The 25,358-nt window shown below is 40.2% G+C and overlaps 1 protein-coding gene across 1 annotated transcript in view; it reads right to left on the reverse strand.

Moving 5' to 3' along the window:
* Nucleotides 1-25,358, reverse strand: part of LOC118411686 — a 70,147-nt gene that overhangs the window by 18,385 nt on the left and 26,404 nt on the right. Inside the window, exons 9-33 of the mRNA XM_035814164.1 lie at nucleotides 15,520-15,540; nucleotides 15,175-15,279; nucleotides 14,569-14,700; nucleotides 13,986-14,006; nucleotides 13,614-13,718; nucleotides 12,940-13,041; nucleotides 11,556-11,684; nucleotides 9,284-9,495; nucleotides 8,700-8,841; nucleotides 8,111-8,343; nucleotides 7,702-7,837; nucleotides 7,165-7,375; nucleotides 6,182-6,309; nucleotides 5,710-5,781; nucleotides 5,040-5,278; nucleotides 4,701-4,830; nucleotides 4,067-4,299; nucleotides 3,597-3,729; nucleotides 3,017-3,227; nucleotides 2,645-2,772; nucleotides 2,318-2,537; nucleotides 2,015-2,154; nucleotides 1,540-1,762; nucleotides 1,078-1,217; nucleotides 199-327 (exon numbers count right to left, since the gene is read on the reverse strand). Coding sequence (XP_035670057.1) covers nucleotides 199-327; nucleotides 1,078-1,217; nucleotides 1,540-1,762; nucleotides 2,015-2,154; nucleotides 2,318-2,537; nucleotides 2,645-2,772; nucleotides 3,017-3,227; nucleotides 3,597-3,729; nucleotides 4,067-4,299; nucleotides 4,701-4,830; nucleotides 5,040-5,278; nucleotides 5,710-5,781; nucleotides 6,182-6,309; nucleotides 7,165-7,375; nucleotides 7,702-7,837; nucleotides 8,111-8,343; nucleotides 8,700-8,841; nucleotides 9,284-9,495; nucleotides 11,556-11,684; nucleotides 12,940-13,041; nucleotides 13,614-13,718; nucleotides 13,986-14,006; nucleotides 14,569-14,700; nucleotides 15,175-15,279; nucleotides 15,520-15,540 — 3,675 coding nt within the window. The remainder of the gene's footprint in view (nucleotides 1-198; nucleotides 328-1,077; nucleotides 1,218-1,539; nucleotides 1,763-2,014; nucleotides 2,155-2,317; nucleotides 2,538-2,644; nucleotides 2,773-3,016; nucleotides 3,228-3,596; nucleotides 3,730-4,066; nucleotides 4,300-4,700; nucleotides 4,831-5,039; nucleotides 5,279-5,709; nucleotides 5,782-6,181; nucleotides 6,310-7,164; nucleotides 7,376-7,701; nucleotides 7,838-8,110; nucleotides 8,344-8,699; nucleotides 8,842-9,283; nucleotides 9,496-11,555; nucleotides 11,685-12,939; nucleotides 13,042-13,613; nucleotides 13,719-13,985; nucleotides 14,007-14,568; nucleotides 14,701-15,174; nucleotides 15,280-15,519; nucleotides 15,541-25,358) is intronic.

Raw genomic sequence — 25,358 nt, forward strand, 5'->3', positions numbered from 1 at the left:
ACTTTCTATTAACACCTTAAGTTATGACTACCCTTACTAGACTGATCCAAGACAAATTCATCAACAGCCAACATTACTTGATATCACTTAAACGATAGGTTACATAATCACTGACATTATCGAGATATCTTGCTTAATGTATTTCATATTACAGTATAATTATAATTTCTGCAATTTTTCGTTTTACAGGATACTTACAGTTACTGCATAAAGGCTCGTATTCATCGTCATTAAATGGACAGAAGCTGTCTCCATCACAGAACTGCCAAGCACCCACACAGCTTCCAGGAGATCCGTAACATTCGTACGGCCAGTCATCGCTCGTCGCTGTAGGGAAGGTTATGTTACAGTTTATAGCGTAAAATACAATACAATACAATAGATAATAATAATAATATTTATTGCAAATTCATGCCCAAGGGCTAATTGCAGACGAAGAAAAGTAGTGATATACATAAAGCAGAGAAGGAACATCAGATCTATAGATAAATCAAAAGAGAAATAACGTCAAATCTAAATCTAATTCTACTTAGACTATTTAGTGGGGTTGTCTTCTTTTCCGTATGCAGTGGAAGATGAATTGTCCAACATTTTTATATATAAAGGGGTTGGACGACTTAAGCAGAAAGATGTTTTTTGTTGATTGGTGAGGTGAGAAAAGCTTGGGAAAGATTGGTAGATTTTAAGGAAAAGTTTGTTTCTTTCGGAATTCGAAAATACAATCCCTTAGGATAGTAGTAACGGCACTAATTACAACTTACAACGCCTTTCTGCTTCAAATGAATAACCACGAGATATAATGGAAATGAACAGCAAATTGATACATTGTAACTATTTAATAGAAACATAAGAGAATATGATTTGCCTGTTGAATGTATCCAACGTCCATCAGGCCTGACATTTCAAAAGGTGGTATCTCACTGCACTTGGGGCACCGGTGCGGCACATTCTAGAAAAAAAATCGGCGAAGATAACACAATAGCGCTGCAGTGAAGGAACCCCGCAGTGCTGCACCGGTGCCCAAAGTGCAGTGAGATACCACCTGAAAGTGAAACAAAATGGAAACGTTGACGGTACCTTCAGGAGCGATGCAGTCCTCCCCATAGCTACTTGCCGGCAGCGTGGTGCAGCCAGAAGTGTCCCACGGAATACCAGCGGAAAGGGCGGGCACTGCGCATGCGTTATTTATCTCATCACAGAAAGAACGACAGGGAAACCTAAGAACACGGATAGATAAGGGTATCATTTAGATATGTATAGATATATAACATTTTCGTTACACTGGTAGAAAATTTGATTCATCAAAGAGTACAAGAAACTTTTGAGCTTACATTATAACGCTTGAACCTATCAAATCCGGCTATCCTCCGCTGGAGGGTTGCAGGAAATAGCAAGCAGAATCATTAAGAAGGCTGAAAATTACGTAGTCCATTATCCTGCCATTATACTAAGACTCTGTAATCAATCTTTTGCAAATAAATACGATGCACTTTCATTCACACTCTAGAAATGCAACTTTCTTTAGAACGCATGACTTACTTGACTCCAGTCGCCAGGGTGCAAGATGGAAAGTACAATGAGCACAGAAAGACGTCCAAGTCCTTGTGGCAGTCAGAAATCTGGTCCAGAGCTCCAAATATCAATGTCGCATTCGCCACGGCGTCTTCTGGTCCCTGCCAGCCGAGCCAGTTCGGGAAGGACGTGCCGGAGTAGGACATGTTTTGACAACGGTCGAACGGTATTGGTACGCACTCCAACGGTCCTATAAAAGTGTAGAAAGCAGGCAAAGCAAGACAGTCAGGATAGATCTGTATGCACGTTGCTATATACAATAGAGAAAATCTGAATGATTTATAGCTGAAGTGAACAAGTGAAGAAAATAATGAAATTGCTTGGTATGCATAACTTAATCATGTTTAAGAATGGGTATAATCAATTATGAATGTAAAGATCTCAAAAGTTAGTGCTGGCGAATTCTAAACTTGAGCAAAATTTTAAGAAAGGGTAACGGTACCTTCAGGAACGATGCATCCTTCTTCATAGCTGCTTGCAGGAAGATTGGCACAGCCGGCAATGTCCCATGGGATACCAGAGGTAAGGGCATCTACTGCGCACGCGCTGTTTACCTCATCACAGAAAGAACGACAAGGGAATCTGAGGAAGAAGGTGTTCGTTAACAGCTTGTCATTTCTACAGACGAAAATTTCATTACTACAGAAGAAAATCAGAGTTATTGCAAAGCTTAACTTGGCGCATTTTGCATTCTGACATATTGCGAAAGTACACCTTCGATTTGTACGACGTCTTTACGACTTACTTGGGCCCAGTCTCTGTGCACGATGGGAAGTACAGTGAGCACAGGAACAAGTCCAAGTCCTTGTGACAGTCAGAAATCTGGTCCAGAGCTCCAAATATCAATGTCGCATTGGCCACGGCGTCTTCTGGTCCCTGCCAGCCGAGCCAGTTCGGGAAGGACGTTTCGGAGTAGGACATGTTCTGACAACGGTCGAACGGTATTGGTTGGCAATCTGGGGGTGCTGTGAGGAGAGACGCCACAGTGTTATTCACAAAAAGGTAGACGTGATATTAAAAACTTTGATCAACGCTACAGGAAAACATTGAGTTGGTTATACATTGGTCCTACCTTCTGGTAGAAGGCACTCCTCTTCAGGAAGAGTTGGACAAATGGAGTCCTGCCAGTCCAGACCGAGGATCAGAGCTCGTTCCCCACATGTCTCATTTATCTCATAACAAAATGAGCGACATGGAAGTCTGTAAGATAAAAAAAGCATTAATCATGATAATTAGTGTTTTGAAATGTTTGCCTCCTTTGCATTGAGATAATCGAAATGATACTACAATGTTAATGATTGTGAGACACACAAAGATTTAGAGTGGCGATGAGGACATTCTTAGATCTGTCAGGTGCAATTCGCATTAAATCAATATAAACAATAAATAATCAGCGCTGGTAGGGTTCCATTAAAACCAATGACGTGTTAACGATAGTACTCACAGTTGTCCTTCAGATGTGCATTGGGGGAATAAAATTGAACACAAGAAGAAATTGAAGTCCGGATGACAGTCACTGATGTTATCGTATGACGGAAACACTGTCGGGGCTGCTTGAAGAGCAAAACCTTGACTGGGCCACTGGACGAGGTTCGGGAAGGATGTTTGGGAGTACGACAGACCCATACAACGGCTGTACCGGATGGGCTCACATTCTAAAGTAAAGACAGAAAAGAACATTGGCTTATAGATGATAAAGCTTAATGACGTAAGTAATATATGTAAGAATATTTTGCAACCCTATTATCGGAAACCTTTGTCGTCCACTGAAGGTGAAATTTAAGTAGATAGGTTTTAGAATTATAAGACTTTCCGTGAAAATACAAATAACATAATCTACCCAAATGCAACATAGTATTTAAGTTTAGAGTAAGATGTTTGATGAAATTGTGAAATGTTTTCTTCAAATCATATATTGAAGCCAACCTACGTGATACACGTATTCAAGACATATTGGTAATGGTGAATAGATGTGTTTAATCCAAAGATGTGAATATTTAGGAGTTCTTTTTGAAGATATCTACCTGGTTCTATGACCTGAACGCAGGTGGGATCGTCGTCCTGGTGTGGAAATACGTCGCATGAAAATGGCAAACCTAATCCAACCGGCGTGCAGCTGGCGTTGATTTCCTCGCAGACACTCCTGCACAACTGTATCTGCAATTTTGCATTAGTGTCACATGTAAAAAATGTGACTGTGCATCACTAATAATGTTGTATACAGGTTAGACTAGCACCCGTGACACCTGTTTTTGCTTTCGTCCTGCATGTGAATCTTTCTTCTAAGTGTATTTCTAAACTTTTTTTACTCACAGTACCATGTTCTATTCCGCATTAGACAGTCTATGAATTGCTGATGACATACAATATGTTCACCAGATATGAGATGATTAATGCACCTTAGAATAGATACAAATTAATACAATACATAAATCTGGTCGTCGACAGCTGCACACTCACACAATTATTCCTTAGCAAGAGCCTTTTCTCTTACCTGCGTGTCGTTCTCGCACTGAGGCACAAACATCCTACAAAAGACTGTACGGACGTTTGAGTAGCAGCTTGCTGAAATGTTGCCAAGTATTGATCCGAAATTGTTGAACTCTCTAGATGATACAATCTCCAGATATGAAAAATGTCCAAAGGAGTTGGGGTATGATACAGTATTGTATCCGGTTAGAGGTTCGCATACAGACCGAAATTCCGTTGGCATTGGTTCACATACTCCTGTAGAACAGATATGTCCAGGGAAAAACATTGCAAAGATCAATAAACAATGATTATCGCTCTGTAAACAACTTAAGCTTGAAAAAATATAACTACCTTTTAAAAGTGGAGACATTAAAACGACGACGAAATTATAGTTGGGTCCTTTGTATATTCTGAAGAATAGCTTGCAGTACCATCAGAGATGCTTTGGATAGATAAAATAGTTGTTGACGAAGGTCGAAGCCGCATATACAAAATAACCCCCAACTGCACTTCCTACTAACTATGCAAGTTAATATAATGGCCACTGCGTATTTAATGACATTCGCTGACTACAGACAAGTTGGTATTTGAACAGTGTTATTATTAATTAAACATTATGTCATGATCTTCAAAGATCTTGACATAGTATACATTACCTCTTTGCTGCTGATAGCAGGTCGGATCGTCGACCTGGGTGGGTAGTACGTTGCACGAGAATGGTAAACTCTGTCCATCCGGGGTGCATCTTGTGTCCAGTTCCTCGCAGACACTCCTGCACAACTGTATCTGCATTCAAGAAGAGGAACAGTACACCACAATTACTTGCAATAGATGCCTTATTCAGTATTACATAACGCATGGTTCTCAGCAACCTTTAAGAGGTCACGGATTTCTATATCATTTTCATTGTAATGGAATGGATACGAGAAAATGACAGACTGCACAAAGGGCATGACAGCATTTAGAGATTTATTCGTAACACCTTATCATCTTACCTGTGTGTCATTCTCACATTGCGGCATGAACATCCTACAAAAGGCTGTGATGGTGATTGTGTAGCAGCTTAGCGATGTGTTGCTGAGGACCGATTGGATGAGGAGGTACTCTCGAGAGGTTAGCATCTCCTGGAACGACTGATGACCAAAGGAGTTCGGGAATGACACAGCATTGTACCTGGCGTCGGTGAAGTTTCCACAAAAGCTCTGAAATGCTTGTGGAAATGGTTCACATGTACCTGTAGAAAAGAAACATGGCAGGTATTAACAAAATGATACTTTTCACTTTTTACCTTTTCAAACGATTACAGAATTGTTATGCCCGTATGATGTTGTTTTCTCAACATAAGACATATGAGTCTTCATTTGCAGGTTCATTTATTAAGAAAGGTATGGATCTGAATTGTTCAACCGGTATGACCGTATATACCAATACATCAAATGATTAGCGAGTCAGTTTGTCTAGAGCCCCAGCGATTTACGTGTTTTGTTGTTTGTTGACAGTAGCACTAGGAGTCAGAGTAGTAGAGAGTCAAATATATGGAAACGAGAAAAGTAAATAGATGTCCATGGATGATAGCTAATCATTCCTTGGCTTCAGTTTACTTTTCTTGCCTATAATTATGAAAGTAAAAGCAAATTGAGACAGGAAAACAGCTGTTACATTCACCTGTACGAGGGGTAGGTGTCGGTGTTGAAGGACGAAGGCTGGTTGTGCCTGCTGGGGTTGTAGTTCTTGACGCTGGAGAAGGGGTACAAAAATTGAATAGTTTTGTATATCGTACTTGAGTTTAAACTAGCCTTTATATATGGAATTTTATGTAAAATCTTCAAAGAGAAATCTATCTGCGAAAGGGCCAAGCCCCTCGATTTGCGGAAAGCCTTGAGCCAACTTATGCTATTCAAATCAAATTACATATATCATCAAAAGGAGTAACATGATACAAAAAAAACACAGACATTTGTACTGCCACTAAACAAAAAGGGAAACTGCAACAGTTGAATTTTTGTGTAAACTGAATATCACGAGTAAAGTAAGTACATAAAAAATGAAGAAAGGAAATATTTGACTGAAATATTTGATATCAAACGAAGAAAAAGAGATATGATAATTGTCATCATGAGTTATTAATTTAACTCACCATTTGGTAAAGAGCAGTTGTTTTCAGGCAGACGAGGACAGATGGAAGCATCCCATCCAATGCCGGCGGCCAGAGCCCGTTCCCCACATGTGGCGTTAATCTCATAACATAAGGAGCGGCATGGAAGTCTGTAGAATAAAGGATCCAAATAATGTTCTTTTGTCCGAATAGTGGTATAGTTTCAATATGACCACAATCACCATATTGCATTACTGCGTGCGATAGCGTAGTACTGAAGCCCCCTTCACACGAGAGCACGAATGAGCCGGAATGCCGTCCGAATGAATTTTTTTTCTATTCGTGGCAATTCCTCGCAATTCGTACTGTATTCTAAACATTCTTACTGCATTCGAGATATTCGTCCCCGTTCTTTTGGCTGGCTCGAAAGTTTTTGACATGTCAAAAACTGTCGAGGTGCATTCGAAGTGGAGAAATATCGAATGGCATTCCTGGTGGATTCTTAGTGTATTCTAACTATTATGACTGCAGTCTGACCGCATTCTACGGCATTCTAACATTATTCGAAACATTCTTATCTCATTCGATGGAAAACCGAAACGGCAAGCCACCTCGAATCCTGCCAGAATGTGGCCGAAAGAATATTTCGAATGCCGTAAGAATGTCTAAAATGCACTACGAATTCACAGGAATAGACAAGAATTTTTATTCTGACGGCATTCCGGCTCATTCCTTCTCGTGTGAAGGGGATTTAAAGCCCATTTGGAATTCCCACCGAATGGCCCCGAATGTGACACGAAGTTTGCAAATACTTCATTCCGGCTGGTTCGGCTTGATTCCTGCTAATTCGATTTCCGTGTGAAGGCCCTATGAGCAGTTATTAGAACGTTTCGACTCGATGGGTTGGATATGACTTTAGTTATATAATAATATATATACTATAACCAATTTCACAGCCACTTTTTAAAATATATTTCCATCTCACCATCCAACCAAGGTAGTTCTCAACTTCAAAAGATACTCACATTTGTCCTTCTGACGTACACTGGGGAAAGAAAATCGAACACAGGAAGAAATTCAGATCCGGATGACAGTCACTGATAGGGTCGAATGTTGGGAACAGTGACGGGGCAAACTGAAGAGCTAAGTCTTGATTCGGCACTTGGTAGAGGTTCGGGAAGGATGTTTGGGAGTACGACAGGCCCATGCATCGGCTGTACCGGATGGGTTCACATCCTAAAGTAAAGAAAGACAAAAACAGATATGTGAAGTTCAAAGACTAAAGTAATATGTAAAACATAGATAGCAACATATAACAACAGGGGAAGTATATGTATGGCCTTCTATGTAATTACAAAAGTCAATGAGTTTTAGACAAAAATATTTTGAAAATGCTTCAGTCGTGATTAAAATAACAGTTGCAACGTACCTTGATAATAAAGTTTAACGAGCATTGCTCTATGAATTTGTAAAATGGTTTGTCAAGTTATATATTGAAGATATATTAGATACATTCAATATATGTTGGCTAAACGATAATGCGAAGAATTAGCTCTATGTACCTGGTTCCTGATCGACCAGAAAACAAGTTGGATCGTCGTCCTGGCTGGGAAATACGTCACATGAAAATGGTAACTCTAGTCCAACCGGCGCGCAGCTTGCGTTGATCCCCTCACAGGCGCTCCTGCAAAACTGGATCTGCAGCCGACAAACAATGATAATTGTTTGATAATGATAATTTATTTCAAAGAAGAAATAAATGAATTAACAGTATAAGTCATAAATCGACCTGCCTATGTTCACATTCACAAACAATTACCTGGAACTTCAGGAATCCTATACTGACAGTATTTTTTCCAACGGTCTAATGTATAGATGTGATGTCATGAACACTGCAAATAAAAAGATACAAAAAAGGACAGTCTACGGAAATTATATGCATGCTTTTAATGCCAGTAAATGTTTTCTTACCTGGGTGCCATTTTCACATTGAGGCATGAACATCCTACAGAGCGCTGTAAAGGCACCTGGGTAGCAGCTTGTTGATATATTGCTTAAAATCGCCCCGAATAGGAAGTACTCTCGAGAGGTTATCATCTGATTGAACGACAGATGTCCGAAGGAGTTCGGGAATGATGTAGCGTTGTATCCGGTGAGGGGTTCACATATGGCCTGAAATGCTTGTGGAAATGGTTCACATGTACCTGTGAAAAGAGAACATGGCAGATATTAACACAATGATATCGATCAACATTCAATCATCTGAATCATGCCCCTTTTACCCATACAAATACTGACATAATTGTAAGAGTTATGCATAACTGAAGTTGCTTTCTTGACAAATCAAATTTGCCAGAAGTCAGAAAAAGCTTCCGTTTTGCTACGTATTTCAAAGTTAAAACTTACACATTCAATGATTTAGAAATAGTTTGATCTGAAGTGTTCATCCGGCATAACCGCCCAATTTTCTGAGCAATACTTTCAGAGGATGGAGTAGAGGATATCTAAAATGTTTACATTAAGAACAATTATGGTCACATCAAGGAAACTTTGATTTTACCAGAAGTTGTTGGCTCAAGACATTCCGCGTCATCCCTGCTCGGCAGATCTGAGCAGTTTCTTGGCCATTCTTCCCCGACAGCTTGCAGTGAAGCTTCACAACTGGTCCGAACTTCATCACACAGTTCTCGGCATGGCGGGACCTGAGGAACGATTCATCATAATTCGAATGAGCTCGAGCAGCGAATAAGATAGTAGAATTCAAGAGACTTTGGATTCACTTGCCGATTCACTTGATGATTAAGAAGATACTGCTTTGTTTTCGTCACGAAGCAGTACAAGACATAAGCGCAATACGGCAAAGTTTTGTAGATGAGAATTGGCATCAAGGTTTGAATGTATTTTAGTGGAAATTGTCTAACACGTCCAGGGTTTTATCAGTATGTTACTCTAGTCTCTACCAGATTGACTACACTGGCTATTATAGGGAGAATAATTTGCCGGGGGAATTTTGCTGAGTTGGTCGGCCGCGGAGGGAAAACATGAAGGGTGGTCTGACTCCTCTGGCCAATTTTCCGATTTTTTGCGTACTTTTACGATCCCCGCACCCCGTAGGAAGGCCTGGTGGCGGCTAATGTTACTCACTAGCTGGTCATCCTCGCACTTTGGAAACACTGTCGTGCACATGAGGAATGTAAATGAAGGATGACATCCTGACGCTTGGTTCAGGGCAAATGCAGCTTGCAAAGACGATGTCTCTGTGGTGTGGTTTAGGTAGTTCGGTAACGATGTGTTCTCATACGGCAAAAGATGGGTACAAATGAAGTCTACTGTAGGACTGATAGGTCGACACACACCTGTACAAAAATAACGAAATACAAACATTACATATATATGTCATTTACAGTTCCAAAGTGTCTTACAAAATGGCCATTGCCATAATAGTGTAGATGACTACCGTTGTGTCTCGCTGGAGTACACTATCTAAGGTTGCAATGTATAACTCTTGGATTGTATATCATATGATGTATTTGATTAGTATATCAGGATAGTCACAGAAAGAAAGTAAAGAATGAAAACAAGTGCTATTAAAAAAAGCTGGCGTTTCGTCTACGTTTATGAGTGTGAACTGTCTCTTTCTTGAAGTAAAATCTGTTAGAAAAAGTCACTCAAGGGCTGTTGCGTCTATAAGAAAAATTGTTATTTTGGAAAGGAGTACTGTTTAATAGCTGGTCTTGGCTTACAACTTTATTTTAAATTGTACAATAAGTTCATTATAAAAGCTATTAATATACTAGTACTCAGGTACTTATGTACACTTGAAAAAGCACCATCAGCACTGTGACAAGATTCTATCTAAATTGACTACCAAATGTCAAACAAATATCCAAACCAATTAACAGCTACCTCATCTCTATTATACTGGTTTCCGCATTTACAACATTTCTTCCTTGCTTTCCTGGATAATTTTGCTAATATTCATGAAAATTTCCATACTTTTGTGTCGAGCGGTGTGACTTTCCACGTCCGTGTTGTCTGAAAACTTCTGAATTAAGTCGATACTGAACAATGGAGCATTTGCTACTGTAAGAAAGGATCGCTGTTTTTGATGGAGTTTCATGCAAACAACATCAAGAGCCTCTGTTTACATCATGAATAGTAGTTTAGTGGCGAGTGTTTTGCGAGAATCATCTTACCGCGCATAGGAGCCGCTGCACGGTATTTTCCATTACCATGAACAGAAAAATTCGAATGCCGGGTTTGGAATCTATGTTCATAAGACAAAGGCCTTGCATATATGAAATGAATACTAAACTAATAAAAAAATGATATATAAAGATATAATATCAATAAATAAATAGAATATTTATATATTATCTTCAATATTTAAAAAGAAAAAAATCCACTTCTGGGCTCGAACCAGGGACTTTCGAATCCGAAGACCTGTGACTTTACCGTTTAAGCTAAGTTGTTACGTGTGTTACATGTGAGTGTACATCATGCTTTAACCTCACTACATAGTATTATTTATGTCGATTTTCGGTCGCTTTCTTGATAAAATCATTTTTTCTTAAATAATAAAAAAATGAGATATAGAAATATGATATCAATAAACAAATAGAATATTTGTATATTATCTTCAATATTTAAAAAGAAAAAAATCCACTCTCGGTGTTTCGAACCAGGTACTTTCGGATCTGAAGACCTGTGACTTTACCGTTTGAGCTAAGTTGTTACGTGTGTTACATGTGAGTGTACATAATGCTTTAACCTCACTACATAGTATTATTTATGTCGATTTTCGGTCGCTTTCTTGATAAAATCACTTTTTTTCTTGTGCAATCTTGTGGAATAGATATAATATGGCCATTTTCCAGGATATTGAAGTCCGAAACCACAATGCAATGGTATTTCCGAACAGTCCTACCTCACAGCGTTCGTTCCTCAATGGTGGATGTGAATGGAGTCTGTCGCCTTCTATAGTGGTCACCAAACGCAAATAACCAATTGAAATAGCGCCAAATGAAATAGATAAGCTTACAATCCCTTAATATCATTGAATAAAAATAATAGCCTAAGATTAGATTACATTATGAAATATATTAGAAATCTACCTATGAAAGTCTAATGTGTCTTCAGCTTTTTCCATCAGAAAATTCACATTTCCGTAGCGGCTACATGCGGTTGCCTATGTCACGTACAAATCAGGCTGACGCAACAAACGTGAAGGTCTTGCCATATAAGGCAATGGTAGAACAACAAATGTGGAGGGTCTTCATCCTATGCTACACAGTGTTGAACCATTCAGGCATTCATGCATGCACCGATCCATCGAAGCATCATTGAAGCACTGAAGGTAAAACCAAATACATTGCGTTTCGTCGCCAGAGGGCGACGAAACGCAAAAATAGCTTACCGTAGACTTCATTATTCATACAAAATGCCGGGTGCTCGTCGCTGCCATCACTACAGTCCGGAACTCCGTTACAGGACTTGACGAAGGAAATGCACTCGCCGCTGAAGCATCGGAATCTTGTACATTGCTCTGTTCAAACGAATAACAAAAATATCCATAAAATCACTTTTCATTTTTAGTAGTCGGCCCCAAATTCTGATACTGTTCAAAGAAAATTCGTTCATTGTTAGAATATGCTGACATTGTTTGGCACGGGTGCACAATTGAGGAATCAAATCTCGTCGAAAGAATTCAGTATCACTGTTCCCTCATTGTAACCGGTGCAATAAAAGGGTCATCATATTCTGCCACTCGTAAAGAACTCGGCTGGGAGTCATTGTCCGACAGGCGTCATATTCACCGCCTATTACTATTTCACAATATTGTTAACGGACTGACTCGTGAATACCTTACCACTTTACTTCCTTATGCAATTACGGTGATATGTAATTATGATTTGAGAAACAGCAGAAACTTGAGACCTATTAAATTTTCGACTGACCGCTTTGGAAAGTCCTTTACTCCATATTCCATCACTGCTTGGAACAACTTGGACTTAACTCTTCGTGCACTCGATTTCTCGAAATTTCGAGAACATCTTTTTAAAACGATACGCCCTCCCAAATTCAGCCATTTCAGCTTCGGGTCTCGACACTCTTGCATTCTCATTTCACGACTTCGTATGGGCACCTGCAGCTTGAATTATAGTCTTTTCACGCGGGGTCTTGTGTCAAGCCCAGCCTGCAGCTGCGGGTGTCCATTCGAAACTATTTCACACTACCTTTTGCACTGCCCTACCTATAATTACCAGCGCTCAGTTCTCATCGGCAAACTCTCTGGGTTACTTGTACATATACTTGATTTCCACAGTCTTGCAAATAATGCCAAAGAAATGTTGATTTTACAAGGTAGTTCTTTCTGCTCCTTCAACGTCAATTGCAGAATTATAGAAGCAACACATGTGTACATTGCAACAACAAATCGTTTTTAGATTCAAGTATAATTCTTTGTTTTTGTTTTCTACTCCAGTAAGGGAGATCGACTCACGCACTCTGTTCATACATATGTAATTATCTATATATTATTGTCCTGTATAATTTATTATTTTCAATTCTTGTATAAGTGGCGGCGTTAATATAAGTTGAATGTAACTTGAGTCCTCGTCCGTTTATTTGTATTATTACACGTATTTCAATAAAGAAAAAAAAAACAAAAACAAAAAACGTAGGTGTACACGAATATAGCTACTGTTGGATTATCGCCAATTGCAAGTCACCAATACGTTATGCCATAAATGCTCACAGAGAAGGCAAAATGCAATGTACTATATCTGATTTAGTCTTACCAGTAGTGGTGTCTGGCTGTTGTGTTGTAGTTTCAGCGGCCGATACAGTTGTGGTAAGTTGTTGGGCTGTAGCCGTTGTGTTAGTCTGCTGAATAGTTGTTGCTGTGGGAGTTGAAGCTGAGTAAGAAAGAGTTCGATTCTATTTTTTCATTACTAAGTGTCACTGGGCAGACTTAGTTTCCGTTTAAGTCGTGGACGCTTGTAGTATCAACATAGAGACCAGCGTAGTTCTTATGGGTGCTGTTGTTAGTTAAGATTAATCTATGTGGTTTAAGATGGAGACTGGGTCCTGATGCTGAGATGTAGATGTGCTGAACGCATCAAATATTCAGGAAAGCTTGGACTCAAGAAAGCTTGGTTTTATAACATAAGGTTTTGAAGTACGATTTAGAAGTAGTAGAAGCACGGTTGGAAACAAAACCACGACATTAAAGCATAAACGTAATTCATGCACAACTTTTGATTCCACGACGGAGGTATTGGGCAGGCGATATAAATGTAGTACAATCTAATAGGATCAAAATCAGAACTTGTGTCTGTTGGGCTTTCAGCAGAAGAAAGAGAGCAATAAATATGTAGGCACCATTGGCTATGTTTTTAGGCAACTGTAGGATGATTTTGGAATGGGAATGGGCAAACATGAGGTAAAGCGGAGACATGAGCTACGTTTTTACCTGCTGCTGTTGATGACTGCAGCGTGGTGTTTGGTGCTGTTGATAACTCGGAAGTCGTCGTTGGAAACGTAGAATATTCTATTGTAGTAAACGGACCTGTGGTGACTTCAACATAAGAAAAATGACATCAGACATCACACTTGCAATGATGCAATTTGGGACACTGGTGTCACATCAACCAATAAAGCATGCCTTTGATGACTCAATAAGTATCTCAACTGTGTAATGACGGAAATTACCATATATTCGCAAGATAATTAGTTACAGAAAGTGACACGTTGAAGTATTTATACCGATAACTGCAATAGTGAATTAGCATATTGTTTGAGATATCTGAACTACATGTATTCAAGTATATTCAAATATACTCACGAGCGTCAGGTGTTGGTGAATCTGAAATAGAATAAAAAAACACAATGATTAATAGGATATTTCTAAACTACTACTATTTTGAGCCACAGATACATAAAAAACTAATACAGCCACAAACGATACACAAGCAAAAGATATAAAAAAAATGGAAGTTCTGCTGCTATCATGATCAGGGGGCCCAAATCAACCTTGACCCCCATTCCCATCACCCCCGTCTTCTCAACCCCCACCCACATCACATGCCCAATATCATTGTAATACATCCAGAGGTTCTAGAGTTATGCTGACCACAAATATCCGGAAACACAAACAGACGGACAAACAAGCAGACAAACAGACACACCCAAAATTATACATCCATTTCTCATGGCGGTAATTATTCTTTAATTGCTTTGAGCCGACGGATCCAGATTCTGGTATTGTTTAAAGAAAACAAAGGTGTACACGTATATATACTTTGTGTTGTATTGTTATCCAACTCACCAAAACGTCCCACCGGGGATGCTCGTAGAGAAGACAAGATACACGTGCTGCCATACATGTATATGCATAACAATACTGTCATAATCTGATTTAGTCTTACCAGCGGTGGTGTCTGCCTTTTGAGTCGTAGTTTCAGCGGTTGATGCAGTTATGTTAGGTTGTTGAGAGGTTATTGCAGTTGTTGCTGCAGTTGTGTTAGCCTGCTGACTAGTTGTTGCTGTGGAGGTTGACGCTGAGGAGGGGCGAGTTGAATTTCATGTCAGTTTTGCATTATTAAGGGACAGTAGGTAGTCTCAGTTCCCCTTATGCCTTGGACACGTGTAGTATCATCAAAGAGGCCAGTGTAGTTCTTGTGGGCGCTGTGGTTAGTTAGTATAAGTCTATAGGGTCCTGATGCTGAAACGTAGATATGCTGAACGCGTCGAATATACGGGGAAATTGGTTAATAGGTTCTGAATTAGAATATAACAAGTGCGATATTTAGAATTACCCGAAGCACTGTTGGAAAGGCAAAAACCACGACATTTACATAGACGTAGCTTATGCACAACTTTTGATGCCACGAATCAATCGGGATTGGGCAGGCGATAAAAGGAGAGGGTGCCATTGGCTATGTTATAGTAACGATAGAATGAAAACTGTGTCATAATTTGGTATGGAAATGAGTAAACATGAGGCAAAGCGGAGACATGAGCTACGTTTTTACCTGCTGCTGTTGGTGATTGCAGCGTGGTGTTTGGTGCTGTTGATACCTCGGAAGTCGTCGTTGGAATCGTAGAGCACACTATTGTAGTAGCCGGAACTGTGGTGGCTTCAACATAAGGAAAATAACATCAAACATCACACTTGCAATGATGCGATTTGACAAACTGGGGTCACATCACACAATAAAGCATACCATTGAAGATATCAACTGATAATCACCAAACTCGCAAAATTACTGGTTAAAAGACAGACTTTAAGTATTTATACTGGTAGCTGTAACAGTGAATGAGCATATCGTTTGAGATATCATAACTAGAACTACATATATTCAGGTATGGATACTCACGAGGCTCTGGTGTTGGTGGAACTGAAATAGAATGAAAAGCACAATGATTCATAGGGTATTTCTAAAACTACGTTAACACAGACACATACAAAGCTAAAGCAGTGCATTGTTGACACAATAATCCTATAAATAGTATGAAAAACATACGGCCAGTGCAAGGGAGTATTGTTCTTTATATCGTATGCATACACAGAAAGTGAGCTTTTGTGACAAAACATTTTCCTTTAAAGGGGTTTTTCATAAGAAAGTCGGTGTCTTTAAGTGCACGTTTCTAACCAACAGCTTATGTTGTAAGTTCACACAAATAAAACGGCCAACAAAGTTATGGGGCGTATCTTCATCTGATGAACCTGTTTCTCGCTCTGCAGTCTTGAATGACCCAGTCGACTCCATCTGCGAAGGAGGTCGACACACGTATTTGGTCTCTGTGGGCTGGTGGTGTTCTGACCATCTGACCAGGTGTCGAAACTTGTCAACGTTGTTTGATCATCGAATGTCCATTCACCATTGCTGTAACATATCCAATGGCTTTTTAGCATGTGTCCATCACATATCTGTATACATGTTCCGGTTCAAGTGATACTAATGCTCTTGGGTTGTTTTCCAGGTGATAAGATGCCAACGTTACGAGGCTTTCCTTGCTAGACTTTAGCTGAAATTTAGCCACCATAAGAACTAGACGGTAACATCTGATTAACAACAATATCTGCCAGCTCTGACCTGTACCCCCAGCCAGTTCGACAAAACCTACTTTTGCGGTCATCTTTCCACTCACTTCCTGTCAATCTACTCACGCTGAATTTAAATATACACCAAAAAAAAAAAAAACGACAATAAGAAAAGCATAGACTACGTACAAGGAGTCAAGAACCTATGGCAAGACGCCAAGAGTGTACGTGTTACACATTTGAGAACATACCTATAAGACAACCCGATCCAAAAGTCGTCCCCGGAAATCTGGTTCCTCTCCAGCAGACGAACAAGCAGGGCGTGAATTTCGGAGTCCTTATCAAGAACAGCAACCGCGCCGTAGTTGGTGCACCTCGTGTCTACGTAGTCGTTATAACCGTCTCGGAACGGAGGAATCAGGTAGCATCTTCCTTTATACAGGGCACTGACCACATCACCGTCACTGCCATTGTAACAAGCTGTAACACATGGAACACGTTTGAAAAAAGAAAAACATAAACTTAGTTTGTAGTAGTTAATGTTTATTGGCTCTATTGGAATTAAAGGATACAGTACCATTAAAAGACGACTCATAATAAAAAGGTGTATATGTATATGTATATGTATATGTATACAGCTGAAATGGGTAATACTCACGTGTTAGTGGTATATCTGTGAAAAGAGGAAAACGAACAACAGTGTAAGAATTGATAAGCATCGTCGTTAGTTCTAGAATTCTGTACTTTTATTCCCATCTGTTGGGACCATTAGAATTGTGCATGTCGACAAATGTATACGTAAAGCTTTGGTCTTAAACAGTGCTCTTAAAGACTGGGTCTTAAACAGACTCGTAGTAAATGCAGGGAAAACGGTCCTTTGCTGAAGAAATGGGTCAGTGGCTGATTAAGAGTGAAATAGTTCCACTCACCCCTCTGACAGATGTAGTTGTGCCCTTCTTCACAATCTTCGACGTCCCAGTCGTATATCGGTGGCACCATGGCTGCGCATCGAACGAGTTGCGTCGTGTTCGTTTCGTCCACACCGCTCCCCCACTGGCTAATCTCGTCATCAAGGAGTTGGGTCCCCGCGTCGTCATAGGCCCAATTTCCGTTCACAACGGCCAGTCCTATCCAGTATGACAGGGGGTTCCCCAGGTACAGCAGGTGTGTCTTCAGAACATTGTGGGTGATGACGCTCTTAACCTTCACGGCTTCGAATCCAATGCCGGCACAATCCACGTCTTGGAACGGAACTGGTGTTGACGAAAACGTGTAACAAACATCCCGATAGGCAACGCTAGAGTTGACGGTAGCGCCTTGGAAACAACCTGAAAACGATGTAAAAAAATCAGTGTCTGTTCATAATATGGGTCATCGTTATATCATATTTGCAACCTGGACTGCTGTTACTTCAGACAGTTATTGGTCATCGGTTGTCGAAAACACCGGGAGAGACGCCAGGAGTCTTAATCCAACAAATCTAGCCATGCACACTGGTCCTAAGAACTCGACCATTCCACCCTGTGCATGGAAAGAAGGTATCGCACACCACTCGCAAAGTGACACCACCCTTTGCTAGTGTACCCATAATGCTATAGTGAAAGATAGTATATCTTGACTATACTTAGCTTTATATAAAGAAACGGAGATGATACATGTACTTACTTGGAAGCTCGATACCTGCATGAAAATAAACGCAACATCGTCAGATTCACATTTTAAGTAGATACATGAGTAGCTAATATCGTGTCATGAATAGAATGACATTGTGTAGTTTTGTATGTGAAGTTATGTATGATTGCTTCTCTGTTCAATACAAAATAGTAAGTGCATTACAGTTTTGCTAATTTGAATCCTACAGAGTTCCAATGAATGTCGAAGTGCTAAAGGCACTTTTTCTTTTCCAAAAGCGTAAAGCATTGCAAACTTCATGGTAGGGATAAAACGGACTGTTCGCTTTCGTGTTCACGGGGCTTTACTGTGAAAGAGAAATGTTCACAGTGGCTTTCGAGGGATCATTGTAAAAATTGAGATCTGAAAAACTAATATTTTACAATTATATATCAGGAAGTTGCGCAACGTTTTAACTCACGTTTCTGACAGATGTATCTCTTTCTTTCCACACAGTCTCTGATGTCCCAGTCATAACTTGGCGGCGCCATGACTGCACATCTGCGGGGCACGCTTTCTGCATCCACATCAACGTCGCTCGCCCATTGGCTGCTCTCGTCGTCCAGCACCTCTGTCTCTTCGTCATCGAAGACCCACTTTCCGTTCCTGAACGCTAGTGCGATCCAGTGATCTTTGGATCCCTGTTGACCATCTAGGTACTGTAGTTGTTTCTTAAGGACATTGTGGACATCCTCGCTGGTGACTTTCACAGGCTGCAAGCCCAGCGCAAAACAGTCGGCATCGTGGAAGTCAATGAAGTTGGCGTTTGACGAGGAAAATGTGTAACACGTTCCTGCATACGCCACGCTGTGACTCACATCGGCATGACTGAAGCATCCTTAATGAATAAAAAACGGGGGCAATAATAAGAAACGAGAATTTAAAAATGTAGTTATCTGCATGTTCATCTGATAATTCTACTTTTTCTGTGCCATACAACACCTTTAATGCATTGTCTGTAACTGGTATAGATCCTAATCAGAGTCTTTACATTTCCATATATTCTATTGAAATGTTCAATTTAACTTTTTAACTTCGATGAAAGCCTCTTTCAATAGATCATTAGATTGACAAGGAATTTAGGATGTATAAATGGGAAGCCAGCCTAAGACATTCCTATCGACCCGATAACACGTTAATAGAATCACCTAGTCTTTGGCTTCCCGGTGGGAAGCAAAAGGAAAATAGATAGAGGTACCATTGCCACCAATATGGCAGTAAAGATGATGATATATAAGTTAATGGTTTACCCGATGACAATGACGTGTCAGCTGCTGAAGTGGAGGGTTGCAGTGGCGTCGCTGTCGAGGTATTATTTACCACAACCGGAGTACACACTGTTGCCGCATTGGAAGACATGGAAAATATGCAAAATATAATAAACATTACAGCGGAGATGGACTCCAACACGGGGTTTGAGTAAATCGAATAGTATGAACATCTTCGTCTAACACTAGCAGCTACATGAACAAAAACACATGGATCTGTTGCTTTACCTGTAGCCAAAGTAGGTTGTTGAGTTGTAGCTGCCGCGGTTGAAACTGTTGTGTTAGGTTGTTGAGTTGTAGTTGCCGCGGTTGAAACTGTTGTGTTAGGTTGTTGAGTTGTAGCTGCCGCGGTTGAAACTGTTGTGTTAGGTTGTTGAGTTGTAGTTGCTCCAGTCGGTGCCGTTGTGTTAGGTTGCGGACTAACTGTGGCAGTAGTATTGTAAGTGAAACAATGTTTATTGAAGGCAAACAGAGTAACACAATGGTCGATTAATAAAGGGTTGATGCGCCCGCCCCGAGGCGTATATGGTGAGATAATCCCTGGTCAAGAGCGATAACCACCGAATAAACCACCGAGTGAGCGTAGCGAACGAGGTGGTTTATGAGGTGGTTATCGCACCTGACCAGGGATTATCTCACCATATACACCGAGGATAAGGCGGGGCATTAACGTTATTATCATATAGCCTATCCAACTGACAGTTATTTCACACAAATTCCTTTATAACAAATAAACACTTTAATACATTAGTACATACATAAAAATACATTTGCAATATATATATTGTACAATAGTGTCTATATATAATACAAACATTAAACTATTTCATCATCATCATTTAACTAATAATTTTAACTAATCATCTGTTTGTGAGATAGCATATCAGCATCAACATGTGGCTTATTTGCAATACAAACTACATGTATTAAGTGGAGTCCTGGTACCCCCCATGCAGAGCCTTTTCACTTGGGCACGACAAAGTACGTATATATGAAGTGATTTAGGAAGGTACCGGCTTAATCACGTTAGAAAGCCATAATGAAAATGTGTAAAATCAGCATAATTCCTTTTCAAGTATCCCTATATTCCCCATGTGGAGCCCTAATTAACATAACCAATCAATCATAATATTTTTGACAGTTATGCATGGTTTACACACAAACAACAGTACAAAAAAAATTCATGACTGTCCCCTGTATAATGGTGCGGTCCAAAAAGTGGTCGGTTATTAGAATAACCGACCACTTTTGAGGTTACTGCCTGATAACCCATGGGAAATGGGGGCCTCTGATTGGCCAACTCCATCTGGCTATATGATAATATGTATTGAAGGCAAATAAATAGATAAACAAATTGTCATAACGCTAACCTACAGCAAGCATATCAAGCCTCTTAAAAGCAAAAAAGAAGGAAGGGGCTATGTCACTAACTCTGTGCGGTCGGAGTTGCAGTTGAAACCAAAGTGGTGGTAGTTGCTTCTTCTGTAGCAGGAGGAGCTGTTGCTTCTACTGTAGCGGGAGGAGCTGTTACTTCCTCTGTGGCGGGAGGAGCTGTTACTTCTTCTGTAGCGGGAGGAGCTGTTACTTCCTCTGTAGCGGGAGGAGCTGTTACTTCCTCCGTAGCGGGGGGAGCTGTTGCGTCCTCTGTAGCAGGAGCGGCTGTTGCTTCTTCTGTTGGGGGAGGTGTTGCTTCTTCTGTAGCGGCAGGAGCTGTTGCTTCTTCTGTTGAAGGAGGAGCTGTTACTTCCTCTGTAGCGGGAGGAGCTGTTACTTCCTCTGTAGCGGGAGGAGCCGTTACTTCCTCTGTAGCGGAAGGAGCTGTTACTTCCTCTGTAGCGTGGGGAACTGTTACTTCTTCTGTAGCGGGAGGAGCTGTTACTTCCTCTGTTGCGGGAGGAGCTGTTACTTCCTCCGTAGCGGGAGGAGCTGTTACTTCTTCTGTAGCGGGAGGAGCTGTACTCTCTGTGCGGAGAGCAATGTTCATAAGTATTAATGATTGTTGTTGTATCCTTTCGCCTGACTGTATGTATGAAGATTGTTTTACGCGATGAATGGTTGTCGGGCATTGTTGTTGACAAGAAAGATGTCAGTTGATCTCCTCTACCTAAATAACAGTGTTGAAAGTATCAAAGTCTTACCATAGAAAGCTATTGCAGCATTTTCTCATAAATCATGTAAATGAGACTCTAATTTGTACGACTTACGTCCACATGTTCAACTTAACGTACATGTTGCTATCAAATGTCGCAAGAATCGAATTTTTGTAAGTAACAGTAAGCCTAATATTTCTCCCTTTTTTAGTTGCATATGGCATATTTTTTAGCATTCTAACATGAAATGCAGTGTTTTTATAAACTGTCCCCATTGATTCTGCAAATTAGCCCCTGATTTGCATGATTGTCTACGGCATCTTTGAAGCTATCTAAATTCCAAATATCCTGAAGATCCGTCAATCCATTCACGAGCTATTCCCCTCTAGAGGGATGATGCAACTACACATTTCCGAAAAATTTCCAAGATTTTGGAATTCTTGTCAAAAATTTTACGGGCCTGTTCTCTGTATCATATACGTTCTTTGATCTGTTATAAGTCACTCGTACGTCGTAGATGTAAACGTTGATCATTCAAAGCTTACTTGGATCGTCGAGATGGAAGAGCGTTCCGTTCAGATCCCCAAACCTCCCCGTCCTATTGGCAGCAATCAACGCGCTGTACTTCTGGATGGCCACAGAGCGGTTCGGCATGAAAATGAGCAGATCTGCCAAGACGTAACCGTTCTCTTCCCTGTAGTTTGAAACAGGTTTTGGAGATGAATATCTATCATTTTAGGCCACAGCAAGTAATTATTATAGATGGTATCCTCTGCAGACTGCAACTTTAATGCGAGAGAAAGACAAAAAGATGGATGAGAACATGATGCCTATATTGTCAAACTGGACAACATGAATGTTGTATCAACAACTGCAACGACAAAACAAACATTCCAGTCCTTCATTCAAAAAGTGCACAAAGTGAAATATCTTTCAGAGAACATGAATGATCTACAACAAAAGTTGCAAACTGCATTTATTCTAAAACTTGGTTGAAGCTTGGTTGAATTAATTTCATCACAGCTGTACGTCTTTTTGATTAGCACTGTGTCTTATTTAATTACAGATAGCCTGTAATATAGTCAGCACTTACGTGAAGTTCTTGACAAGAGCAACGGACGCATCCTCAAGATGTAGTGCCTCCTCCAACACCTAAAGTTGCAGAGACAGACATACTAGCAAATCGTATTGACAAAATATATACGTTGTTTATGTGTACTTATTCTGTTATCGTAAAAACGGCAGTGAAGTATGATCTTATGATAACCACAATGGATTTCAAAACGATTATAACCCTTTCCTCAGGAAACGTCTTCCAAACAGCAAGCATAACTTACGTTTAAGTGAACGTCATTGTGTAATTCTTCATAGTCCGGTGAGCTGACATTGGCGTAGGCATCTCTCCAAGGGGTGTCATATAGATAGAGGATACCCTCAAGTACAAAGTCTAGAAGTAAAACGTTATGGTAAGAAAAAAATGGTCGATCACAACGAAAGAAGAAGAAAAACTAGAAAGGCCGGTATTTGCTTAGGAGCAAATTCAGCTATTTTTACTCCGCTCCTCCTTGCGAAAATGGACTGTTCCAAAATTGAATTTGAAAAAAAAAAGATCCAGTTTGAGAATGACTCGGAATTACGGTTCTTTCATACTAGTACTGTACAGTAAGCACACTTTTATTTCTTGATTACAACACGCAAACAGTATGCTAGTGATTCACACATTAACAAAGAAGACACCGTTGTTCTTCAAGAAAGAAAGTCGGGGTAAACTCAAAAGGCCGGCTACAAGCTCTATCGGCGAAATCTCAAAGGGCAGCTAATCAGACAGACTGACAGAAGCAGGTCGGTGCCGGGAAAAACACCCCAAAGCCGACCGCGGAGAATGGTACCCAGGCTAATGATATCGGGGTCCTTTTAGTAAATATCTCATGCACTATCATCATGATACCAAATTTCGGGTCCATTGGGCTTAATACCTGGGCACAGGAGGCACAATTATACAGTTCGGTCAGAACACCACCTAAAAACATCCATAAAATCATTTTAAAGGTATCTATGAAAAAAACAGAAAAAATCGGGTCTGGGTATTGGCCCACTCTACCTTTGTGCCAAACTTCAGGTCATTCGATGCAGGAATGATGGTGTTTCTGTCATAATTTCATAATGTATGTGGGAACACTTCTTGCACTTGACTTTGCTATCCTCTGCTTGGTGTCTGTTGGTGCCACTTGTGGCCGGTTGACTATTGTACCCTCTGACAGGCCAGAGTTTCAGCACCCGGCCAATAATAAATTTAGCACTGTCAAATTGACACCTTCTATCAAGGCACAATCCCATGTGTCTGCACAACTGGTGGTGTATCCTCTTCATCCAGTAGAAAATAGTCTCCAATAAGCAGACCCATCGGTGCCTCAGAGATAATATAAAAACTGGCAAAGGAGCATAGCCGGCCAAATGGAGATAGCCGGCCAAAGGGCTACACTAAGTCCCTTGCCAGCTTTGATACTATTTCTAAGGCACCGTAGGGTCTGCTTGGAGACTAGTAGAAAATAGAATACAATACAATGATTAGTATTTCCTTTGTGTAGTTTCAGGTACCACTCACCGCGCCATTCTGCACGCCCTGCTGTATCGCTAAACCCGACACTCTAAACTTGCGTTAAGTAAACGTACAAAAACTACACAATAACGACGACAAGCTACCCAAATTTGTTACTGTGTTTGTGCATTGTAGCCAATTTTAAGTTAAACAGTACGATTTTTTACTTACTTTTAACAAATTTCTTCCCCGACGACATGCTCTCCTGGTATGGTTAAGCTGCTAATTTGAAAGACACTTCCTCATTTGCTGTACCCAATCAGGTCATCGCTTCCGCTAAGTGCCGCGCGTATTGGTGACGCGGTAATTACATTTAGGCACAACTCACAGCTGCACCACATTACGTCACTCGCGGGACGTGACCATATATGGTGACACGCGCGAAACGCGTGAAACGCATGAAAATACACGTAGATACCCCGCCAAACCGGCTTATAAATCATTATGAAGTGATTTTGGGCCAAAAATGATAGCTTGGTTCTTTTAATAACTATCTCCCGCAGTATCATACCAAATTTCAGGTCATTTGGACTGAGTACCTGGGCACGGGAGGCAAGAATATATAGTCATGGTCAGAAATGGACCTAAAAACATCCATAAAATCATTTTAAAGGTATCTATCAAAAAAAGGAGAAAATAGCATCTGGGTATTGGCCCACTCTACCTTTGTGCCAAATTTCAGGTCATTCGGTGCAGGAACGACGGAGATGAATCACTTTAACGATCGCGACAGGAGAAAGAAAGAAACAGTATGAAAACTAGAAAGGCCGACATTTGCTTAGGAGCAAATACAGCATATTGCAATCCATCTTCATCCTTGAAAAAATCCCCCAATTCAACAATTTGAAGTCATGTTTGCTCAATGGGAAAATGAAGTACTGTGGGCACTTGTCCTACACACCTTCATGCCGAATTCTAGGTCATTTGGTTTCAATATAAGGGCATAGGAGCCAAAAATATACATTTTTTTAGTTAAAAATGGCAAAAAATCCCAAAATGACTCATTTTATAAGTGCTCTATGAAGAAAGTGTTGATGGAATCCTGTTGTCATATGTCCAATTTACCTTTCTGCCAAATTTCAGGTGATTTGGTTTACATACAAGGGCAAAGAAGCCAAAAATATACATTTTTAGTCAAAAATGGCTGAAAACCCCAAAATAACTAATTTTTGAAGTCATCTATGAAGAAAGTGTCAATGGGGTCCTGTGAGCATATGTTCAATGCACCTATGTACCAAATTTCAGGTCATTAGGTTTTCATACAAGGGTATAGGAGCCAAAAATATACATTTTTTGTCAAAAATGGCCAAAAAGCCTAAAATAACTCATTTTTGGAGTAAACAATGAATAAAGCATTGATGGAGTTCTGTGGCCATATGTCAAACGCACCTATGTACCAAATTTCATGTCATTTGGTTTTAATACAAGGGCATAGGAGCCAAAAATATACATTTTTAGTCAAAAATGGCCAAAAACCCTAAAATAACTCATTTTTTAAGCGATCTATGAAGAAAGTGTCGATGGTTTTCTGTGCTCATATGTT

The sequence above is a fragment of the Branchiostoma floridae genome, chromosome 3, assembly GCF_000003815.2.
Source record: "Branchiostoma floridae strain S238N-H82 chromosome 3, Bfl_VNyyK, whole genome shotgun sequence".
In the NCBI taxonomy this organism is placed as follows: domain Eukaryota; kingdom Metazoa; phylum Chordata; class Leptocardii; order Amphioxiformes; family Branchiostomatidae; genus Branchiostoma; species Branchiostoma floridae.